Source organism: Zootoca vivipara, chromosome 2 (assembly GCF_965207765.1).
Source record: "Zootoca vivipara chromosome 2, rZooViv2.hap1.1, whole genome shotgun sequence".
NCBI classification, from domain to species: Eukaryota; Metazoa; Chordata; class Lepidosauria; order Squamata; family Lacertidae; genus Zootoca; species Zootoca vivipara.
In genome coordinates, this window is record NC_142584.1 from 108,966,560 (window position 1) to 108,989,488 (window position 22,929).

Consider the following 22,929-nt stretch of genomic DNA (forward strand, 5'->3'; position numbering starts at 1 on the left):
CGTTTCCCCAAGGAAACAGAGACCCTTGGTGTGTAAAGTGCGGCTGCAACTCCTGGAATCTTGTACTGCTGTGGAGACTGGAGAATCATGGAATCATACAATTGTAGAGTTGGAAGGGGCCTGGCGGTCATCTAGTCCAACCCCCTGCAATGCAGGAGGAGGTGTGTAAAATCTTGTTTTGCCTGGAGAAGAGAAGACTGAGAGGTGATATGATATCTGAAGAGCCGTCCCATGGGAAATGGAGCATGGAGCAAGCTTGTTTTCTGCTGCTCCAGAGAGTAGGATAGAGATAGATGGATACACATTTTGCAGATTAATGCAGATACAGGACAGAATGTACTTAGGCAAAGTTGATACAGGTGGAAACTTTGTCCCCGACTTCATTCAGACCTGTTAACTGGCACCGTTTAGCAGCAGTGTCTGCCAGCATTTCTTCCCCAAAGAAAACATTTGCACAGCACACCTTTGCCCCGGACCTCACTGGCTGTTCCCAGAGGCTCAGAGAGCACAAACTGGTAAGCCAAAGAGCTCCAGACCTTCCTAATATTCCACGGCTCCGTTTTCATTCTTGATATTCACTTGGGAGACTGTGTACGTTATTCAGGATGAATCGGATTCTTCTCCTTGGGGTCTCTATGCTGCTCTTCTGCTCTCCTGGTGAGTGAGTGAGTGTGTGTGTGTGTGTGTGTGTGTGTGAGAGAGAGAGAGAGAGAGAGAGAGAGAGAGAGCGCAAGCACAGAGGTCTATAGAGAAAAGAAGCAGAGGCATGCATGAGTTTCCAAGTGCTTTGTGAGCCTTTTCCCCTTGAAGGTACAGAATTGGAAAAAAAGTTCCATATTTCTGTACATACGTATGTTTTATAGTTATCTCCCGCTTGGACTACTGCAATGTGCTCTACGTGGGGCTACCTTTGAAGGTGACCCGGAAACTACAACTAATCCAGAATGTGGCAGCTAGAGTGGTGACTGGGAGTGGCCGCCGAGACCATATAACACCGGTCTTGAAAGATCTACATTGGCTCCCAGTACGTTTCCGAGCACAGTTCAAAGTGTTGGTGCTGACCTTTAAAGCCCTAAACGGCCTCGGTCCAGTATACCTAAAGGAGCGTCTCCACCCCCATCGTTCTGCCCGGACACTGAGGTCCAGCTCCGAGGGCCTTCTTGCGGTTCCCTCATTGCGAGAAGCCAAGTTGCAGGGAACCAGGCAGAGGGCCTTCTCGGTGGTGGCGCCTGCCCTGTGGAACGCCCTCCCATCAGATGTCAAAAAGGAAAACAGCTACCAGATTTTTAGAAGACATCTGAATGCAGCCCTGTTTAGGGAGGCTTTTAATGTTTAAGAAATTAGTGTATTTTAATGTTTCTGTTGGAAGCCGCCCAGAGTGGCTGGGGAAACCCAGCCAGATGGGCGGGGTATAAATAATATATTATTATTATTATTATTATTATTATTATTATTATTATTATTATTATGTCTGACCTATACCTCTGAAAAAGTGACCTGCTTTGCTCTTAGAGCAGCCATTTTAAGGATAAAAATTGGTGGGGATGGTAAGTTAAATTCTTCAGGGGAGCAAAGTCTTGTCTGACAAGATGTCTTATCTAAACTGTGCAATAAGATTTTATTCTGCTTGAGGTGTTTTTGTCTTTCCTAATGGCTGTCAGCCAAACAAACACATACTATTTGTATTCGTATGCATTATATGTCCCGTAAACGGAACGGATGGGGTTCAGGGCATGAACAAATTCATTCCATTGAGAGCACAGAGCAGGTTTCCCCCTTCCTCTCCTCCCCCTTGCAGCCCCCTGTGCTGCTAGCTCTCATCTGCTTTGGGGTGTCCTCCAAGCATCTGGGCCAGACTTGGGACTATGTGGCAGCAGGTGCCACGAAGGGCAAGGAAAGTCAAGCCTTGTTGAGTGAGTCAAAATCCACTCCACTTGTGTGCAACTGGCACTTCCACTTTGGTGATCCAGAAGTACCAGCTTCAGGCAGAAGGTGGCGCTTGTTTCTTAAGCATCCCTGGTTACAAGAATCCGTCCTTAACGCTCCCAAAGGGTGGGGAACCATGAACTCATCCTAATTTTCAAAGAGGGAGGATGGCAGGCGGTTCCTTGGCTTACGGTGCTCAGAGCCACACACAGCTGCTCCCAGATTATCCCTGTCCACCCCCTCTCCTGTTTTTCACCCTCGCTCCCCCACGAGAAAAGACTGTCTCCAAGCCCTCACTTTCGACAACTTCTTTCCAACCTCAGCCCAAGGCCTCGTGTGTAAGCTCTGCCGTTCCGGAAATGGCAAGGTCTGCTATTTGACAGAAGAAACATGCAAGACTCGCTTCGGAAAGTGTTACACGTATACCGGCTACCTTGGTAAGACCTGGCGATACGCCGCAGCTCAGTGCTAGGGCGCCTTGTTCCCAGCATCTCCAGACAGGGGTGGAAACGGACTCAGCCAGGAATCCCAGAGGGTCGCTGCTAGTCGGGGTTAGCGGCCCTGAGGCGGATAGGCCCACAGTCCGACTTGGCCTAAGGCAGCTTCTTAAAGCTGGGGATTCAAACCAGAAGCTGCTGGAACCCGGTCGGATTGTTGGGTGATGGTGGCTTACAAATAATAAAGGGCCTGGACGTGGCTGGCGCTGTGGTCTAAACCACTGAGCCTCTTGGTATTGCCGATCAGAAAGTTGGCGGTTTGAATCCCCATGACAGTGTGAGCTCCCGTTGCCTGTTGTTTTACAAGCCCGTGTACTGCATAGAGCAGGCACCCCCAAACTGCGGCCCTCCAGATGTTTTGGCCTACAACTCCCATGATCCCTAGCTAACAGGACCAGTGGTCAGGGATGATGGGAATTGTAGGCCAAAACATTTGGAGGGCTGAAGTTTGGGGATGCTTGGCATAGAGGGATGCAGGTGGCACTGTGGTCTAAACCACTGAGGCTCTTGGGCTTGCCGATCGGAAGGTCAGCGGTTCGAATCTGCTTGACAGGGTGAGCTCCCGTTGCCTGTCCCAGCTCCTGCTAACCTAGCAGTTCAAAAGCACACCAGTGCAAGTAGATAAATAGGTACCGCTGCGGAGGGAAGGTAAACAGCGTTTCCGTGCGCTCTGGTTTCTGTCACGGTGTTCTGTTGTGCCAGAAGCAGTTTAGTCATGCTAGCCACATGACCCAGAAAGCTTTCTGTGGACAAACGCTGGCATCCTCGGCCTGAAAGCGAGATGAGCGCCACAACCCCATAGTTTCCTTTGACTGGACTTAACCATCCAGGGGTCCTTTACCATTACCTTACAATTATTATTATTATTATTATTATTATTATTATTATTATTATTATTTCTGGGAGTATCCAAAAAAGGGGGGTGGCGATGGCCTCCCAGATGATGTCATCCTGGTTTTTCTTTTTGACATGTTGGAGGGCATGGAAGTGTATGTTGGCCTTAAGCTGTCCTATGACATCACCCATTTTACCGAAAGGTGAATTCCTTGGTCATATTATTGTCTTTCCCCTCACAGATGACGAGCTCTATTACATGAGTTATGGCTGTATAAGTGATGAATATTCGGATTACTGCACCACAGTGGAAAAGGAGGGAAAATACACACACATTTATTCTTGTTGTGACACCGACAAGTGTAATGGGAAAGCCCTACCTCTGCCTCGTGGCGGAAATTAAACTGTGGAGAGGATTGCCAATGGCTGCAGTTGTCTTTATTCCACCCTGCTGTGTGTCTCCTGGGGAAAAAACGGGATTCTTCGCTCTTACGTACCCAATGCCATTGTCTTACTCACACATTGCTACCTTTGGTCTACACAATACCATTCTCCTTCCCACACATACATACCATCATATATATTTATCACTATTATATATTTTGGAAAGCAGTTTGCCAATCTGTCCGTCTGCTGCCTATAGGTCCAGGCACCTCTGGAGATATTGTTATCAAACTTGGTGTGAAGGTTCCAGAGCTTAGGGGTGGTGTTTGCGGTGGCTGTTTGGATGCTGGCTGCCATTTTGAATCAAGATGGCGGAGGCTAGGTACACCTCTGCTCTTAAGAAAGCTTAACCAAATTTTGCAGCGTGACTCCAGAGATCACACTCTACGTTTTGGACACAGTCAGATGCTGTTTTGAGTCAAGATGGTGGACTGGGCTGTTCAGAACTGTGCCAATTTCAGCCAAATTTTGCATGGTGGTTCCTGAGACCAAGGAGCAGGTTCCTTGTTTTACCCATCACTTTCCAAACTGCACTGATTTGGGGGTTTCTTAGAATTCCTGAGCAATGACTGCTAAGAGGCCGCTGTCCCTGTCTTCTTTGGCATGTAGGCCATGTGTTACGGACGCGAGCTGAATTATCGCTCGTTTTATTTACCTGGCACCACCAGTCTACAACATGATTTCCGGAGCACAAAACCCGCCCTGCTCCTAAGGAGCTCACAATTAAAAAAAAAATCTGATGAAGAGGAAACAAAGGGTGTGGAGGAGGGGGGAGGCAAGGGTGAATAAGGAAGCCACATCCTTCGGTCTGCATTGCACCTGCTTAGGCTTAATGAACCCATGGAGCAAGGCATGCAGCCTCTTCTGCTTGGCTTCACTTTCATCATCAGTTTGAACAAAGCAGAGAAGAATTCATGGGCGCAGCCTAAATCACCTGGTTGTGGATTTTCAAAAGCTGCTTGGTAGGTGGATGATGGATGGGAAATTACAAAATAGGCCTTGATACGCATCAGGGATGGGGATGTCTTAACACATGGGGTCAAATGTGTCCCTCCAGGCTTCTCAGACGGGTCCTACAAGATCTCTCTAGGCCACCCCCCTCTTCCTAGACCACGCCCCTTTCCCTAGGCCACACCCCTTTCCCTAGGCCACACCCCATCTCCACCACCCCTGTCTTCCTTTTGGGCAAGCAAGTGTGTGAGGGCACATTCCGGTCAGCAGAGGGTGTGTAAGGGTGTGTGAGTGTGCCCATAAAAGATCCTACTGTACAAAGGAGGGGGGGATTGCACTCATCACTCCTCCCACTTTTTTGCCTCTGGCCCCGCCCACCACTGCCATGTGGCCCCCCAAAAGGGAATATGGTGCCCGGTCTGGACAAAAGTTTCCCCACCCCTGATACACAGAGCAGGCAAGGCCTAACATTCCTGTGACCCAACAAGCCAAACACAACCCATACGCTTGTCACAGCTTCCCAGGCAGAGTAGAGGGAAGAGGAGACTGAGCCTCTGGTGGACCATTGCAGATGGCAGGCAGGTTGCATTGGGCTCGGAGGGTCCACAGGTTGACCAAGCCTACAGGAGAGGCAGTGAATGAGGTGGGAAGCTTTGAAATCCGCACATGTGAGGGAAATTTTGGCACACGGGCACGCACCGCAGGCTCAAAGGAGGTCGAGGCGATGCAGAGGGTCAAGGTTCTGTTAGTGGGAAGAGCATCACTGCTAGTCCTCAATCTTAGTGGGCCAGCCACCACCCCAGGGCCAAGCTGAGGCCGGCGAAGAACGGGAGACTGGGATTGGTGCTGGCTGCCCCGTTGCACAAGTCATAGTTGCAGCACGTGCGGTTGTAGCTCATGTCAAAGACGTTGTCCCTCTGCTCGGTCTTGTTGCAGAGCTCTGTGTACTTGCTACAGCCGTGTTTGGTGAAGAGCTTCAAGCTGCCTGTTGGGAGAGGAGGAGGAGGAGGAGGTGTGTGAGATGTGAATGAAGGGAACCTCCTTTCAAGAGGCACTTTCAGCACCAAACAGCTGATCGCTACTGGAAGGGCGCCTTCAAACGGACTTGCCATAACTGCCGATCAGCCGATTGGCGGCTGCAGCAGCCTCCTCTGGACTTTGATTGGCAGTTGCAGGGAGTCCCTTTGAAGTCCATTCAGAGGGAACTGTTGGAATCCACGGCGCTTTTTCTGAAGGGGGGGGAATGCTCCATTTGGAGGGAGCAGATTGAATGCAAGAGACTTCTGCAAAAGGAAGAATACTCAGAATACAACATGCCTCTGAATTATCACAAGCAGGAGCTTGCTACTGCAATCATCTCCTACTTGTGGGGGGGGGGTCAAGAGTGGCACGTGGTTAGCTATTGTGAGAATCAAATGGTTGGCTCGATGGGCCTTTGGTTTGGTCCGGCAGGTCTCTGCTGACATTCAAATGATTTGGGTTTATTTTTTATATTAAAAAAAATGCAGAAGTGGCCACGGAGCAATGGATTCAAACTACAAGAATGAAGATTCCACCTAAACATTAGGAAGAACTTCCTGACAGTAAGAGCTGTTCGGCAGTGGAATTTGCTACCAAGGAGTGTGGTGGAGTCTCCTTCTTTGGAGGTCTTTAAGCAGAGGCTTGACAGGCATATGTCAAGAATGCTTTGATGGTGTTTCCTGCTTGGCAGGGGGTTGGACTGGATGGCCCTTGTGGTCTCTTCCAACTCTATGATTCTATGATTCTATGTACCGTACAGCATGAGACTCTTAATCTCAGGGTTCAATCCCCACGTTGGGCGAAAGATTCCTGCATTGCAGGGGGTTGGACTAGATGACCCTCATGGTCCCTTCCAACTCTACAAGGCTTTGATTTTGGGAGATCCCATCCTGCATTAGAGAGGTGCTTGGAGAGACCTGAGTGCTGCACCGTTTCCTTTGGGGGGGGGGTCATTACTCATTACTCACCACTGAACAACTGATATATCCCAGCACTGCCTTGACCAGAAGTTTTGGACTACAACTCCCATGAGCCCCAGCCACCATAAGGTTGGCCTGGACCGTTCCAGGTTGTATAAGGAGGATGGGAGGCTGGGATTAGCTGGGATGGCTGCATTGCGGGGGGGGGGTTGGATTAGATGACCTTTGGGGATCCCTTCTAACTACAATGCTATGTATTGTATGTTCAAACACCAGAGGAATCGCTCTTTCCCAGTCTCACCTGAATACACTTTGGTTGTTTCGCAGTATTGGCCCTCATTGGCTTTGCAGGGATCTTCGGATTTGAAGCAGAGGTCGCCGACTTTGAATTTGCAAACTTTGCACACCAGACCTTGTGCTGAAAAAAGAAGAAGAGATAGACATGCCGTGGTTTTGTTTTTATGGGGGAGGGGGGACGATGACCTCAGGAAGCTCATAAATCTTTGCTGCAAAAGGATGCCTGTTTGCCCTGTGTTGATACCACAGCTGTGATTATAGTGAGGTGGTTTGTTTTTTTTAAATAAAAAAAAGCCACAATAAAGACTCTTAAAATGCACTGGGTGATATTTTAACATCATTCATGTTCGGGGCAGATCCGTTAAAATCCATGCACCTAAATAATTCACGTTCATTCATTTTGGTGTTTCTGCTCTTGAGTATGATGTAGCTGGATAACCCTCATACTTTCCTTCACCCACCCCTGCAATGCATTCCTGAATCTCTGAGTGGGAATTTGAACCTTGTTCACCCTCCTAGCAGAAAAGGACAGCTACATATTCCTGCATTGCAGGGGGTTGGACTAGATGATCCTCAAGGTCCCTTCCAACTCTACAATTCTATGATCTCTATGAGCATAAGGAGGGTTCGGTGTAATGCCTACAGCTTTGACCAACTTGGAAGAAAGGTGGCTTTAAAAATCTCGTAAACAAACAAATTCATTTACAAGTGTTCTGCAGTCTCTGTCTCTGTCTCTGTCTCTGTCTCTGTCTCTCTCTCTCTCTCTGTGTGTGTGTCTTTTGATTAAAATAAAAGTTACCTGAAATAAAAAAAAATCAATACAAAATATTTAAAAAACTAAATGGAAAGTTGATTTTCTAAATATTTCTATTATTTTCTGTTAACCTAAGACAAGTCAAAGGCAAAATGCTAAGCGCCTAACATAAATAAAAAAGTTAAATGCTGAGACCGCCCCCTCCCTAAACAATAAGAATAATAAAGTTTAAAAAGAAAGAGGTAGACCAGGACATCCCAAAAGAATAGTCACATGTTTGTGAGAGAGTTTAGTAAACACCACTGAGAATGCCCTAGGATAGCACAGCACATGAATCATTGCTGGGATTAACACACATGGCAGAAATAACAGCAAGCTGGCACTGGGACAAGAACACTCTTGTGAGACGCATATTTTGCTAATTTGTTCTCGCCAGCTTTGAGGCAGCTCCTGTGAAAACATTGTGCTCTCTTTCCCAACAGAATATTAATTAAAAGAAGCAGCAACCGCCCCCTTCACTGTGAGAGGCACTATACGTCAAAATGCCAGTCACTGGGAATGGCAAGTGACATGTGTGCTGTTGCGCTCGAGTCCTGCTTGCAAGACTTTCCATGGGCATCTGGTTGGAGATCGTGAGAGCAGGATGCTAGACTAGATGGGCTTTGGGCCTTATCCAGTTCTTCTGTTCCTAAAGCAGAAGGCTTCGTTTCCCCTCCCAGTTTGGAGAGTGGATGCTTCCCATCGCAGTAACATGTATCAGAAGCCTGTCAAACATTCACATCACGCAGTGAAACATGAAATGGGGAACCAAGAGGCAGATAGGGCAGATCCACAAAAAGTCCTCATCTATCAATCAGCAGCACGCCTATAGTAATCCACCCTGGGTCAATTCCTGGTAGGTATTATGTTCTGGAAAAAGGGGGGTTCCCTCTAGCCGTTGTTGGGCTAGAACTCCCATAATCCGTGGCCATTGGCCATGCTGGAGCCGATATGAATTTTAGGTCTGACAACAGCTGAAGAATACCATATTGACCACTCATGAAAATACATAAAATGGAGCTGAGCAGGCCAGATCGTGACGGCTTCCTGATTTGGGTAGTTTCACTCACTGAACTGCAATATTTTGATTACTGAAAAAGAGAGGTACTCTTGGGTTTTCAAAAAATAAAGTCTACTGTGCCAAAATGTGTCTAATCATCCTCCTATCCTGCGCTTCATTCCACAATATGTAGATCTTTTGTCAAGTGGTTAAGACCTTTTAAAATTACCTTTTAAAATTACAAGTCAATACATAAAATAAAATAAAAAGAGGATGCAAGTTATCATAGGCACTGGCCAATAGGGACTGCATCATTTCTGTGCAGGGGTGGAAAGGGCTAAATAGGCTGTTTTAGGCAGATTATTCCGTGGTGAAGTGTTATTACAACTAGCATCTTCTTTCATTCTAAATACCCAGCTCTATAGTTCTCGATCGCATCCATGTAATACACTGAAAACACTTTTAAAGTGGCTTCCTCCAAAGGATCCTGTAAACCACAGTTTACCCCTCACAGAACTACAATCCCCCACATCCTTAGCAAACCACAGTTTCCAGGAACATGTGGGGAAACCCGAGTGTCTTTGATGTATGGTATGGATACGGCCTGGAGAGCTGGACCATAAAGAAGGCTGATCGCCGAAGAATTGATGCTTTTGAATTATGGTGCTGGAGGAGACTCTTGAGAGTCCCATGGACTGCAAGAAGATCAAACCTATCCATTCTTAAGGAAATCAGCCCTGAGTGCTCACTGGAAGGACAGATCCTGAAGCTGAGGCTCCAATACTTTGGCCACCTCATGAGAAGAGAAGAATCCTTGGAAAAGACCCTGATGTTGGGAAAGATTGAGGGCACTAGGAGAAGGGGACGACAGAGGACAAGATGTTTGGACAGTGTTCTCGAAGCTACGAACATGAGTTTGACCAAACTGTGGGAGGCAGTGCAAGACAGGAGTGCCTGGCGTGCTCTGGTCCATGGGGTCACGAAGAGTCGGACACGACTAAACGACTAAACAACAACAACATGGATACGGCCTATGTTTTATGCAAGCAGCTTCAAACGGGGTGGGGAAACTTTTTCAGTTTTTTGAGGACCATAGGTCAGCGGTGGGCAGTTTGAGGAGTGGCTGCAACCATAGTTTCGAGACGGCAGGAATTTTGATTGGCTTTCATGCTCCTCATCCTTTCTCCTCCAGACTAGGCTTCCTTCTTTTACGGAGGGCAAGGCACTCGTGAGAGACCTTTTTATAAGGCTCTGTTTCAATGGCTGAGTCATTCACCCCTCCCTAGCACAATTGCCAACACTCCTCTTTCCTAAATGAATGATACACCCGTGGTTAAATGGATTGTTTTCTGAGTTCTTCAAAGCTTCAAAGCAATGAAGCTCCCACACCCAAACAGATTTCTCCAGCAAGCAGCACTGAGTATTGTGGTTAGTGCATTTATTTCCCATTATGGGATATTGTAGATGGGTGGGTTAATGTTAGGATGAAGGGCGATAACTGTTGTCCCTGGAGCTGAAATGCGAGCGCTGTGAAAATCCTAGCTCCTCCATTTTGGGCTGGGTGTGCCGAGCTGAGAAATAGATGGAAAGATGGCAGGAGGGGCGGAGAGTAATGGAACGTGTGGAGATGCAAGCAGCTTGGAGCAAGGTAGGCAACGCTTTCTCGCCGAGAGATTTCCGAGATTGTTAGTGGTGCCTGGATATGTTGAGGCGGAGCGACGCCTTGAAACAGGCACACCTGTACAGAGTCCTGCTCCTCTCCCAAGAAGCCCAGGCAGTCCTTTAAAAATGTAGTGGGCCCATAAGACATTCATGAAGGTGTTAAAGTCCATCAGGTTTCTCTTATGCACAGCAACCCAGGCCATCTGGGCGGGGAGGGGGGGTTGCAGTGATTTTTAGGAAGTCATTAGTTTGCACCAGGCGTCCTATTGGGAAGACCCAGTTCTCTGAGTGCATGTTCTGGAAGTTGGGCAATAGAGGCAGTACAGGATTCCTTTTGGTGTACCGACCTCCCCGCTGCACCAAGGATTCCCTGCCCGAGCTGCTTCAGGTCGTGTCGGATGTGCTCCTGGAGACACCTAGCTTGGTTGTCTTAGGGGATTTTAACATCCATGCCGACACGACCTTACAAGGAGCCGCTCGGGACTTCGTGGAAAGCATGGCCACCATGGGGCTGTCCCTGAATAAGTCTGGCCCAACTCATAGCCGCGGACATGCCTTGGACTTGGTGTTTACCTCTATGGATGTTGGTGATCTGACATTAAGTAAAAGCGAAACAAAAGAAGTGCCATGGTCAGATCACTTTCTGGTGCAACTGGACTTCTCCGCAACCCTTTCCCTCTGCAGGGAGGTGGGACCGATTCGGATGGTCCGCCCCCGCTACTTAATGGATCCAATTGGCTTCCAAAGAGTGGTAGGGGATGTTTTATCCCATGTCGATGGCCTTTCAGCTGATTCCCTGGTGGCCCGCTGGAATGCGGAGTTAACCAGCGCTATTGACTGTCTGGCTCCGAAGCGCCCTCTCAGATTGCATGGAGCCCGGACAGCCCCGTGGTTTTCCCCGGCGCTGAGGGCAATGAAACAGTCGTTGAGACGGCTAGAGCGCCGGTGGCGGAAAACTCATTTTGAATCAGACCGGACACGGGCTAGAGCTCAACTTCGAGCCTACCAAGTGGCAATGGCGACGGCGAAGAGGACCTTCTTCACCGTCTCCATCGCATCTGCAGAAAACAGCAGCAGGAGACTCTTCCAGGTGGTTCGCAATTTAGCGGAACCACCTGCTCCATCCGGGCCCAGTACGGGCCACATGATCTCCTGCAATGATTTTGCAAAGTTTTTTGCAGATAAAGTCGCTCAGATTCGGGAAGAGGTAGACTCCACCGTGGGAGCAGGGCCGGGGCGGGGGAGTGCTAGAGTCCTGTCTAGTCAAGTTTTGTGGGATCAATTTCAATCTGTTACCTCCGAGGATGTGGACAGGCTGCTTAGACGAATGAAACCAACCACCTGTCTCCTTGATCCATGCCCATCCTGGCTTATAAAAGCTAGCCAGGAAGGGCTGGGCGATGGGCTTCGTGGGTTGGTAAATGCTTCTCTCCATGAGGGAGCCTTCCCAGACCCGCTGAAAGAGGCGGTTATTAAACCGCTTCTTAAAAAACCATCTTTAGATCCGGCCAATATGGCCAACTATCGCCCAGTCTCAAATCTTCCATTCTTGGGCAAGGTGATTGAGCGAGTGGTTGCGGAACAACTCCAGGCACGCCTGGAAGAAGCGGACCATTTGGATCCCTTCCAGTCAGGATTCAGGCCTCATCATGGGACTGAAACTGCCTTGGTCGCACTGGTCGATGATCTCCGGCGGGCTAGGGACAAAGGTAAGAGCTGTTTCCTTGTTCTGCTGGATCTCTCAGCGGCTTTTGACACCATCGACCATAACATCCTTCTGGACCGTCTAGAGGGCTTGGGAGCTGGGGGCACTGTCATGCAGTGGTTCCGCTTCTTCCTCCTGGGCCGTGTTCAGAAAGTGGTGGTGGGGGATGAGTGTTCAGACCCCTGGGCGCTCACTTGTGGGGTGCCTCAGGGTTCTGTCCTCTCCCCCATGCTTTTTAACATCTATATGCAGCCACTGGGAGAGATCATCAGGGGGTTTGGGCTGGGTGTCCATCAGTATGCTGATGATACCCAGCTCTACCTCTCTTTTAAATCAGAACCAGTGAAGGCGGTGAAGGTCCTGTGTGAGTGCTTGGAGGCGGTTGGAGGATGGATGGCGGCTAACAGATTGAGATTGAATCCTGACAAGACAGAAGTACTGTTTGTGGGGGACAGGAGGCGGGCGGGTGTGGAGGACTCCCTGGTCCTGAATGGGGTAACTGTGCCCCTGAAAGACCAGGTGCGCAGCCTGGGAGTCATTTTAGACTCACAGCTGTCCATGGAGGCACAGGTCAACTCCGTGTCCAGGGCAGCTGTTTATCAGCTCCATCTGGTACGCAGGCTGAGTCCCTACCTGCCCACTGACTGTCTCTCCAGAGTGGTGCATGCTCTAGTTATCTCTCGCTTGGACTACTGCAATGCGCTCTACGTGGGGCTACCTTTGAAGGTGACCCGGAGACTACAACTAATCCAGAATGCGGCAGCTAGACTGGTGACTGGGAGCGGCCGCCGAGATCACATAACACCGGTCCTAAAAGACCTACATTGGCTCCCAGTACGTTTCCGAGCACAATTCAAAGTGTTGGTGTTGACCTTTAAAGCCCTAAACGGCCTCGGTCCGGTATACCTGAAGGAGCGTCTCCACCCCCATCGTTCTGCCCGGACACTGAGGTCCAGCTCCGAGGGCCTTCTGGCGGTTCCCTCATTACGAGAAGCCAAGTTACAGGGAACCAGGCAGAGGGCCTTCTCGGTAGTGGCACCCACCCTGTGGAATGCCCTCCCACTAGAGGTCAAAGAGAACAATTACCAGACCTTTAGAAGGCATCTCAAGGCAGCCCTGTTTAGGGAAGCTTTTAATGTTTGATGGATTTCTGTATTTTAGAATTTCTGTTTTTTTTGGAAGCCGCCCAGAGTGGCTGGGGGAACCCGGCCAGATGGGCGGGGTATAAATAATAAATTATTATTATTATTATTATTATTGATTTATTAAAACTATATGTCACTTCTCATAAAATATCGTGGCCCTTTACAGCTCTCGCTCTCTGTGTGCGCTCGCTCATGTATATAGATATATATACACACACACAATAAATAACAAAACACTGTTAAAAACAATGCAGAATAATCATTAAGATGATTGCCTTAAAGGTAAAGGGGCCCCTGACCATCAGGTCCAGTCGTGTCCGACTCTGGGGTTGCGGCGCTCATCTCGCTCTATAGGCCGAGGGAGCCGGCGTTTGTCCGCAGACAGCTTCCGGGTTATGTGGCCAGAATGACAAAGCTGCTTCTGGCGAACCAGAGCAGCGCACAGAAACGCCGTTTACCTTCCCGCCGGAGCGGTCCCTATTTATCTACTTGCACTTTGACGTGCTTTTGAACTGCTAGGTGGGCAGGAGCTGGGACCAAGCAACGGGAGCTCACCCCGTTGCAGGGATTCGAACCGCCGACCTTCTGATCAGCAAGCCCTAGACTCTTAACCCACAGTGCCACCTGGGTTATCAAACGTTAATCATGGACATAACTCCTGCCTTGCTAAGCAGACATATGCGGTCCAAGGAGAAGTAGTAACAGTTTTTGTTTGCTTGCTGGCTTGCTTGACTCAAGAGAGCCTCCACTAGACCTGTCGTAAACAGAAAACTATAAGCCTCCTGCAACACTCACAAGCAGGGGCGTAGCCAGGATCAAAACTAGGGGGGGGGCAAGCCATGGTCGTTCAGGGGCGGGGCCAAGGCACAGGAGGGGAGGGGCCACGAAGTGGGAATGTGGGCGGGGCTACAGGCCAGCGGGCCTGATGACATCGTGGCAGTGGCGGAGGCAGCGGCTACCTTGTGCTTCTGGGGCTGGCAGCGTTGGCGGCTACCCTGCTTGGCTGGAGAGGACGGGAGGGTCGGGCAGGCGAGAGGGGGTGGCAGGGCGGGCGAGGGCGAGGCAAGGCATGGCATGGCCGCAGCCACGACGGCTCCGAGGCGTTGCTGCATATCAGCATAATATTTCAACCATGGTTCAAGCCCCACCTTATGAAAAAATTCCTGCATTGCATGGGGTTGGACTAGATGACCCTTGTGGTCCCTTCCAACTACAATTCTATGATTCTATTGATATATTACCATAGCATATTCATCATTCTGCTTTCTTGAATTGTCCTACTCCTAGGCAGAGCAGCCAACTCCTAGAGGCCTAGGTGCCTCCCCCCCCCAAATTACTGGTAAATACCGTATTTGAAAGAGTCATCCCCCCATGTTGATGGGCTTTCTATGTGGGGCTTATCTGCCCCCCCCGTATTTTATTAAGGATGGAAGAGGGATGGAAGGAAGGAAGAAATAGAGAGAGGGATAACTCATATTTGTGGGTGCCTCTGGGTGAAGCTGTGATGCTGGAACTCTGCATGTACAGGAGCCTTGTAAGCAGCTTTCTCTCTGCTTGATTTACAGCAGGCACGTCCAACAGGTAGATTGTGATCTACCAGTAGATCACTGGATGTCTCTGGTAGATCACTGGTAGGTCACTGGCACCCCTAAAAAAAGCTCACCCAAAATTTTCCTCCTCCCTAAAAAAAGTTGAACTATGACCTGAAGCCCTAAACAAAAATGGGCCTCCCTCCCTCCTAAAAGAAGCTCAACAAGTTTGACCTAAACCCCCAAAACAGGGCTTCCCTTCCTTAAAAAAACTCAACAGCTTTGACCTGAACCCCCCCTGATTTACAGTATACAGATGCAGGAGGAGGGGCAGACTGGAACACCACTGCTTTTTATAAACATCACTGTGTCTGTCAAAGCTACAGCCCCCCCCTTTCTTATTCACTTCCTTTTAGACTTGCAGAGCCACCTTAGTCAAATTGAATCCTCTGAGTCTCCACCCTCATTAAATCGCCAATAGAACTCTTAATGCTCCTGAATGCTCATTAACAACTCCCACTTAAGAACAATAGGGTAAAATGGTCAGCTATCGAATCTTGCCTGGGGATATATGCTCCATTGTCTTAACTGCGTAACTACTGGTAGCCACTTTGCTTTATTTATTTGATGTGTTTTTGTTACAGCTGTGTCCCCCCCCCCCCAGCAAGCGGAGACTTAGCTGCTCTTGCTAAAGCAAAGCCCTTTCCACTTCAGTTTTTGGAGGGGAAAAGTGCTGGTTATGGTCTGTAAAATACATTAATTTTTTGCTTCTAGGGGGGGGGGCAGCTGCCCCCTCCTGCCCCCCTTGCCTACGCCCATGCTCACAAGGGGGCGGAAAAGTATCCTTATTCAAAATTTCAAACTTAACATGAACATAAGTTAACGCCTGGCTCACCTTTCCATTCACAATCCTTTAGATTCACTTTTTTTTTTAAGGTAAGCAGTCAGTGTTAGTCTTACCCAGAGTAGACACATTGAAATTAATGGACACCACTAACTTATATCTAATCGAGGGTCTCCTCTGAATATGATTTAGTTGGATCCACCCCAATGTACTCCCACTAGTAAAAGGTGAATCGATTGATTACAGTGCTGCCTCAACTTACGAATTTAATCCGTTCCGAAGGCACCTTCGTAGGTCGAAAAATTCGTAAGTCAAAAAGCGCCACTGGAAACGCGATTTCCCATAGGAATGCATTAGAAACAGAAAAATTCGTAAGTCGAAGCAACCCCATCTAAAAATTCGTAAGTCGAAAAATCCCTATCTAAAACCGCCGCGGTTTCCTTTCGGATGTCGAGACATTCGTAAGTGCGCGGCCATTTGCCCCATTCGTAAGTCGAAAAATTCGGTTGTCGAGTCATTTGCAAGTCGAGGTACCAATGTAGATTCAGCTAAACACATTTCCACTTTAGCATTTTTAAAAGTGTCCTCACAAAAACATTCCCGCAGGTCACTCCCGCTAGTACAATGTGTTTCTCTGTGTTATTTGCACAAATAGGCGTATGTTGTGCACACATTACCATAATGCCCACATTGTTGTATGCATTGCTTGCTTGGAGAGCTGCATTGCAAAATTCACACAAGTGAGTTGTTTTAGAAGGTGCAAATTAAATAGTTTTGCATTTAAATGCTCTCCGAGATAACCTTCTCTCCTTTCCCTAACCCCTGCACACACTATATAACTGTCAGAGCTTGTGCTGCTGAACCACCACCAACACCACATGGACCAGAATGGCAAACCTGAGCCAGCTACAGAGAGATTATTCTCTTCAGGTGAACTCCTGGAGTGTAGATGAAATAAAGGAGATAGAATGCCACTCATTCTCCCTCTTTTCTTAAAACTTAATTGATTAGTTACAGGTAGGTAGCCGTGTTGGTCTGAGTCGAAGCAAAATAAAAAAATTCCTTCAGTAGCACCTTAAAGACCAACTAAGTTTTTATTTTGGTATGAGCTTTCGTGTGCATGCAGGTATCTGAAGAAGTGTGCATGCACACGAAAGCTCATACCAAAATAAAAACTTTGTTGGTCTTTAAGGTGCTACTGAAGGAATTTTTTTATCTTAATTGATTAGTCTGTTCGCTATTATTCGCACAAATATTTCAGGGGGAAAACAAACAAACAAACAAACACACACACACACACACACACACACACACACACACACACACACACTGCTCTCCTTTCTTATAAAAGCTGGCACTTACCAACTGTGCAGAAGATCAGAACAGAAAAGCCCAGGAGAAGGTACTTGTTCATCTTGATAAATGTCACAAGAGGGAAAGAGAGAGGAGGAGATGGTGGAGGAATGTGCCTATGGAAATGGCGAGGAGGCTAAAAGGAGAAAAGCGCCCAGCTCAGCTCTTCTGCAACAAGGACTCTTTCAAGTAGGGCTTCAGAGAAGAGAGGCGTTCTAGAATGAAGCCTTTATTCTTGTCGAGGTTTTGAGGAGCATCCAATGGAAGTGGCAGGGGAGGAGAGACACACCTTTGGGAGATGAAGCAGAGGGTGGGTGGTTGCATGGAATTAAAGATGCAGGTGCGATTGACGGCAAATTTCCAGGATCGGGAGACACAAATGACGAGTCCACACCCACAGCAAAGCCCTACAACCACATTTTGCAATCCCTGCTATTCTCTTTGCCATGGCTTGTTCATAGGCAAGGAGCCTGGTATCTGGGCTGGTGCAGGAATTGAATATAAGACGAGACCTGATGGAGCAGACCAAAGTCCCATCTAGTCCAACACTCTGTTCTCATGGTGGTCCGCCAGATGCCTAAGGGGAGGCCAAAATAAGGGCATGAGCGCAATAGCATCCTCCCCAGTTTGGATTCCCAGAAAGTGGCCTCCAACTATGGAGGTGGGACATAGTCACTTCGGCCAGCAGCTATGGATAGACTAGAAAGCAAGGACACACCATGATTTTCCACCTTTGTACACCAGACAGGGCATAGGTGACCACCTGCCATGAATCCAAAGCCCCCCTCTTGTATCCTGGACCCCCCCATCGCAACTTGCTTGTTCAACCGCATCAATGTCAGGCTTCAGGGAATCTGTTCTCCCTCCCTCACAGCAGGCTGCCAGTAAAGGAAAGACAAGAAGCTCTTACCAAGGTCTTTTATTCAATATTCACAGAGAGAAACGTAGAAATGCCGTCTCTTGGATAATGGCGCTGCTCTGAGTAATCTCCTCAGTGCCCCCCCTCACTTCTTGGTTGCCCACAGTCCCACCTTCCTTACGGTGTCTGCTTAGGGCCAGGGCCAGATTTAGGTTTGATGAGGCCCTAAGCTACTGAAGGTAATGGGGCCCTTTATATCTCCAGCTCTACTTTGTCAACAACAAATTGTCGCTGTGTTTTTGTGTTGAATATATGCTATATGGTCATTTATGGACCTCATAGGTATCTAAAGCCATTTGCACATAACAAAATACAGTGGTACCTGCGGGAGGCAGTGGAAGACAGGAGTGCCTGGCGTGCTATGGTCCATGGGGTCACGAAGAGTCGGACACGACTAAACAACTAAACAACAACAACACCTTGGGTTACAAACACCTCAGATTCCAAACACTTCAGGTTACAGACTCCGCTAACCCGGAAGTAGTACCTTGGGTTAAAAACTTTGCCCCAGGATGAGAACAGAACTCGCGTGGCAGGGGTGTGTGTGGCAGCAGGAGGCCCCATTAGCTAAAGTGGCAGTGTTTCCCAACCTTGTGCCTCCAGCTGTTTTCGGACTACAATTCCCATCATTCCTGACCACTGGTCTTGCTAGTTAGGGATGATGGGAATTGTAGTCTCAAAACATCTGGAGGCACAAGGTTGGGAAACACTGCTAAAGTGGTACCTCAGTTTAAGAATGGTTTCAGGTTAAGAACGGACTTCCAGAACGAATTAAGTTCGTAACCAGAGGTACCACTGTAATCAGTCCATGCAGAATGTAGGCACCCTATATATAGAAATGAGCAAACCAGTGATATTTTAGGGAGCAGGCAAGCAGGCGGGGCCCATTACTTACATCATAGGAGCCTACACAACACAAAACACTGTTGTTGTGTGTAGGTTTTATTTTATTTGTTTTTTATCTTATATTTTGGAAATGTACATCCAGGTTTTTTTCCTTTAATTTTTTTGGGGGGCCCCCAAGAGAGTGGGGCCCTAAGCTATAGCTTGTTTAGTTTATACATAAATCCGGCACTGCTTAGGGAGAATTGTCTTGGGGCTCTCTGCTCTCCTACTTTCATTGCTTGCCGTGTTCTGGGAGACGGGGGGTGGGGGTCTGGAATGCTCTCTAGTGATAGTGTGTCAGCCAGCTGTTCCTGCTCTGCTTCTCCCATTATTTCCCAGCTTTGCCCCTCTTCTGTCTCTCAGCTTTGACCCTCTGCACACCACCGTTGTAAATCTATACTGTCCTCCTCTTCTCAGGAAGGTTCAGGAGAAGTGAGAGGCGGTCTCCACCATTCCTTCTTAGTCCAGTCCTTGACACACAATGATGATGAGGAGGAGTAGGAGTGGGTGCCACTTCCTGCTTGCTCATTGGCTCTCTGCGTGGCAAGCCAGCCAATAGGAGCAATGATGAGGAAGCAGCTGGCGATAATAGTGGCAGAGTGGGACCAGGGACTGTGTCTGGTCCAAAGGCCCTAAGAAACATGGAGTCAGTACTAACCAGGGATGGGGGAGAAGCTCAATTTAGTTCACATTTAAAGGCACATCTAGCTCATCCCCGTTTTCTGAACCACAGCCACCTTTAAAAATTTACACCCCGTCTGGATTTTGCAATGTGCTTCTGCAAACGCTAATCCGCGCTGTCTTTCAGGACGTAGAGGATAAAGTCTGTCACCTCCTTCGGCCTGTGTTATTACCGGAGAATAATAACTGTTGATCTCCTGCGGAAGGGTGTTGCTCGAAATGGGATGGGATGATTGCATCTTACATATGCCACATTTTCTCAGGCCTTTTTTTCCTTGGTAGCATTAAAAGATTAACTGTGCACCCGTGGGGCTTTCCACAGTTCTTCCCCCCACCCCCCGCTGTCTTTTCTGGGGAGCTGTAGTCAAACGACACATGGAGGGCACATTGTTGTCTAGCTACCCCTCTTCGAAGAGATGCCTCTTGTTTACCTTCCAAGTCCCGGACTGCAGAATCCGGGACTGGCAGCCGTGCGACACCGGAAGTTGCATTGACGTAACTTCCGGTGTCGCTTTGCCCTTCTATGGGCACCCAAAATGGCCGCCGCCACGTCGCATCTACGCACTTCTGGTCATGCGTAGATGCGACTTTTGAAGCTGCCGGCGACCATTTTTTGTGCCCATAGAAGGGCAAATCAGAAAAAAATGGCCGCCGGCAGGAGAAAATAACAGAGAAAAATGGGAGACAAAGTGATACGGGGGACCACCGGGAAAAGGTAAGTAAAAACAGGGGTTTCCCGGGGAAAACGGGGTACTTGGCAGCTATGCTCTTGTCACCCAGTGAGCATGAATAAATGCACTTCACAAACCCTGGGCTGTATCACGGTACTTGGGGTAGACCTATTGAAATGGACCGAATCTGGCACATTCATTCCGTTGGGTCTACTATGAGGAAAACTGAGATGAAGATCACCTCCAAAGCCCTAGGTCACTTTTTTTTAGTCAGCCCTTTCGCACAGTTAGGGAGGTTTGCTGTGAATCATCTAGCCTGCTAATAATGCATGATAAACCAAGTTTTCCTAGCTTATCTTTAACTTTGACAGCAACACCCTGCCAAGTGAAAGAGGGAAAGATTTTATTTGCATGTCCCTTTTTCGGGTTGAATAATTTATCTTCTCCTTCCCTATGGAATCTGTACCTGTCCCTTCCTCCTCCCCTCCTCCCCACAACCCCCTTTCCCAGAGCTCAGGGGGGCAAGCAGACGATACACAATTTGAAACAGGGCAAAACAAGAAACATTATTCGTTCGTTCGTTATACGTCTAAGATTGGTTACAGTTAAAAACATCCAGAAAAACAACATACTTCCATGTTTTATATGGTTATAAAATGAATAAATTTTTTTTGGGGGGGGAATAAAATAAAATATAAAATAAAACATGCTTCCATTCACTGGCCAGGAACAGGATTCTTTAGCTAGCAAGTGCCTGAGTAAACGGGAAATGGTAACTAAACAGAGTAAATGGTCACTTCATCCACACCATGAGCTGACAGCGGTCTACTGTTATTAGTGCTAGCATTAATTAAATTTGTATACCACTTTACATCTTATTATATTTGTACACTACTTTTTATTGTTCTCTGTTATTCTTTAATTTTTTAAACATATTTTTCTTGCTTTTCTACCTTGTGAAATTAGCAAATGAAAATTATTATCATTGTTGTTGTTGTTTAGTCGTGTCCGACTCTTCGTGACCCCATGGACCAGAGCACGCCAGGCACTCCTGTCTTCCACTGCCTCCCGCAGTTTGGTCAAACTCATGTTCGTAGCTTCGAGAACACTGTCCAACCATCTCGTCCTCTGTCGTCCCCTTCTCCTAGTGCCCTCAATCTTTCCCAACATCAGGGTCTTTTCCAGGGAATTATCATTATCATTGTTTATTTATTAAACTTGTACAAACACACACACCCTACACCCCCGTTTAGCTGTAGATCTCCGGGCAGTTCACAACATAAAAAACACAAAATAAAACACAAAAGATGTAATTAAAAAAAAATAACAAAAACAAACCAATATAACCCCCTCTCCCACAGCACATCAGATGTTAATCAAGATTATTTGTAATTATTCATAAATAAAATAAATTTATTATATTATCATTATTAATAGGAAGGGATTTGCATGGAATCCCCGATGAACTGAGCAGGTTTTAGTCTGGCATCACCACCTGGAATGTGCCCTTCCTTACCTTGGATAGAAAACGAGTGCAAAGGCATGCAGAGGCAAGAAGCACATCTCTTACAGGCACACATGCCGCTGCCATGTGGATCCTGTAAGGTTGACCTCGAGGGACTGCAGCTCCCAGGCTGCAAAAGATTTCCCGCTTCAAAGAGCTGGTGTGGTTTACTGGTTTAGAATCATAGAATTGTAGAGTCCGAAGGGACTCCGAGGATCATCTAGTCCAACCCCTTGCAATGCAGGAATCTCAACTAAACCACCCATGGCAGATGGCCATCCAGCCTCTGCTTAAAAAACCTCCAGTCCCAAGGGAGTCCGTTCCACTGCCGAACAGCTCTTACCTTCAGAAAGTTCTGCCTGATATTTAGTTGGAATCTCCTTTTCTTATAACTTGAAGCCATTGGTTCGAGTCCTACCCTCCGGAGCAGGAGAAAGCAAGCTTGTTGCCTCTTCCATGTGACAGCTCTTGAGATATGGCTATCATATCTCCGTCTCCTCTTTTCCAGGCTAAACATACCCATCTCCTTCAACCATTCCTCATAAGGCTTGGTTTCCAGACCCTTGATCATCTTGCACACATTCCAGCTTGTCGACATCCTTCTTAAATTGTGGTGCCCAGAACTGGACACGGTATTCCAGGTATGGTATGTCCAAGGCAGAATAGAGTGGTACTATTACTTCCCTGAAGACAGGAGTGCCTGGCGTGCTATGATCCATGGGGTCACGAAGAGTCGGACACGACTAAACAACTAAACAACAACATTACTTCCCTTGATCTGGACACTATACTTCTGTTGTTCCATCCTAGAATAGCACTAGCTTTTTTTTTTTTTTTTTGCTATTGCATCACACTGTTGACTCATGTTAAGCTTGTGGTCCACTAAGATTCCAATGTCCCCTTTCACATATACTGCCAGTAAGCCGGGTGTCCCCCATCCTATATTTGTGCATCTGGTTCTTCCTGCCTAAGTGCATAACCTTACATTAGTCCCTATTGAAATTCATTTTGCTAGCTTGCGCCCATTTCTCCAATCTGTCAAGTTCATTTTGAATCCTGATTCTGTCTCCTGAGGCATTAGCTACCCCTCCCAGTTTGGTGTCATCTGCAAATTTGAGAAGCACCCCCTCAATTCCTTCATCCAAGTCATTTATAAAGTTGTTGGACAACAACGGCTCAGGACAGAACTCTGAGGCACCCCAATTGTCACTTTTTCCAGGATGACAAGGAACCATTAGTGAGCACTCTTGGGGTTCGGTCAGTCAACCAGCTACAATTCCACCAAACAGTTGCCTTGTCCAGCCCACATTTTACAGGCTTCTCCTATCCTGGGGGACTTTGTCAAAAGC

At 47.7% G+C, this 22,929-nt stretch overlaps 2 protein-coding genes across 2 annotated transcripts; one reads left to right on the plus strand and one right to left on the minus strand.

Annotated features, from left to right (window-relative positions):
• The first annotated feature begins 521 nt into the window (after positions 1–521).
• Positions 522–3,682, plus strand: LOC118081021 (uncharacterized). Its single transcript, XM_060270821.2, has 3 exons — positions 522–657; positions 2,250–2,363; positions 3,500–3,682. The coding sequence occupies exons 1-3, from the start codon at positions 606–608 to the stop codon at positions 3,658–3,660; spliced, it is 327 nt and encodes a 108-aa protein (XP_060126804.1). The 5' UTR covers positions 522–605; the 3' UTR covers positions 3,661–3,682.
• Positions 3,683–4,332: 650 nt separating this feature from the next.
• Positions 4,333–17,107, minus strand: LOC118081017 (lymphocyte antigen 6 complex locus protein G6c). Its single transcript, XM_035107114.3, has 3 exons — positions 16,930–17,107; positions 6,894–7,010; positions 4,333–5,637 (listed from the first exon to the last, which is right to left on the minus strand). The coding sequence occupies exons 1-3, from the start codon at positions 16,979–16,981 to the stop codon at positions 5,432–5,434; spliced, it is 375 nt and encodes a 124-aa protein (XP_034963005.1). The 5' UTR covers positions 16,982–17,107; the 3' UTR covers positions 4,333–5,431.
• Positions 17,108–22,929: the final 5,822 nt, after the last annotated feature.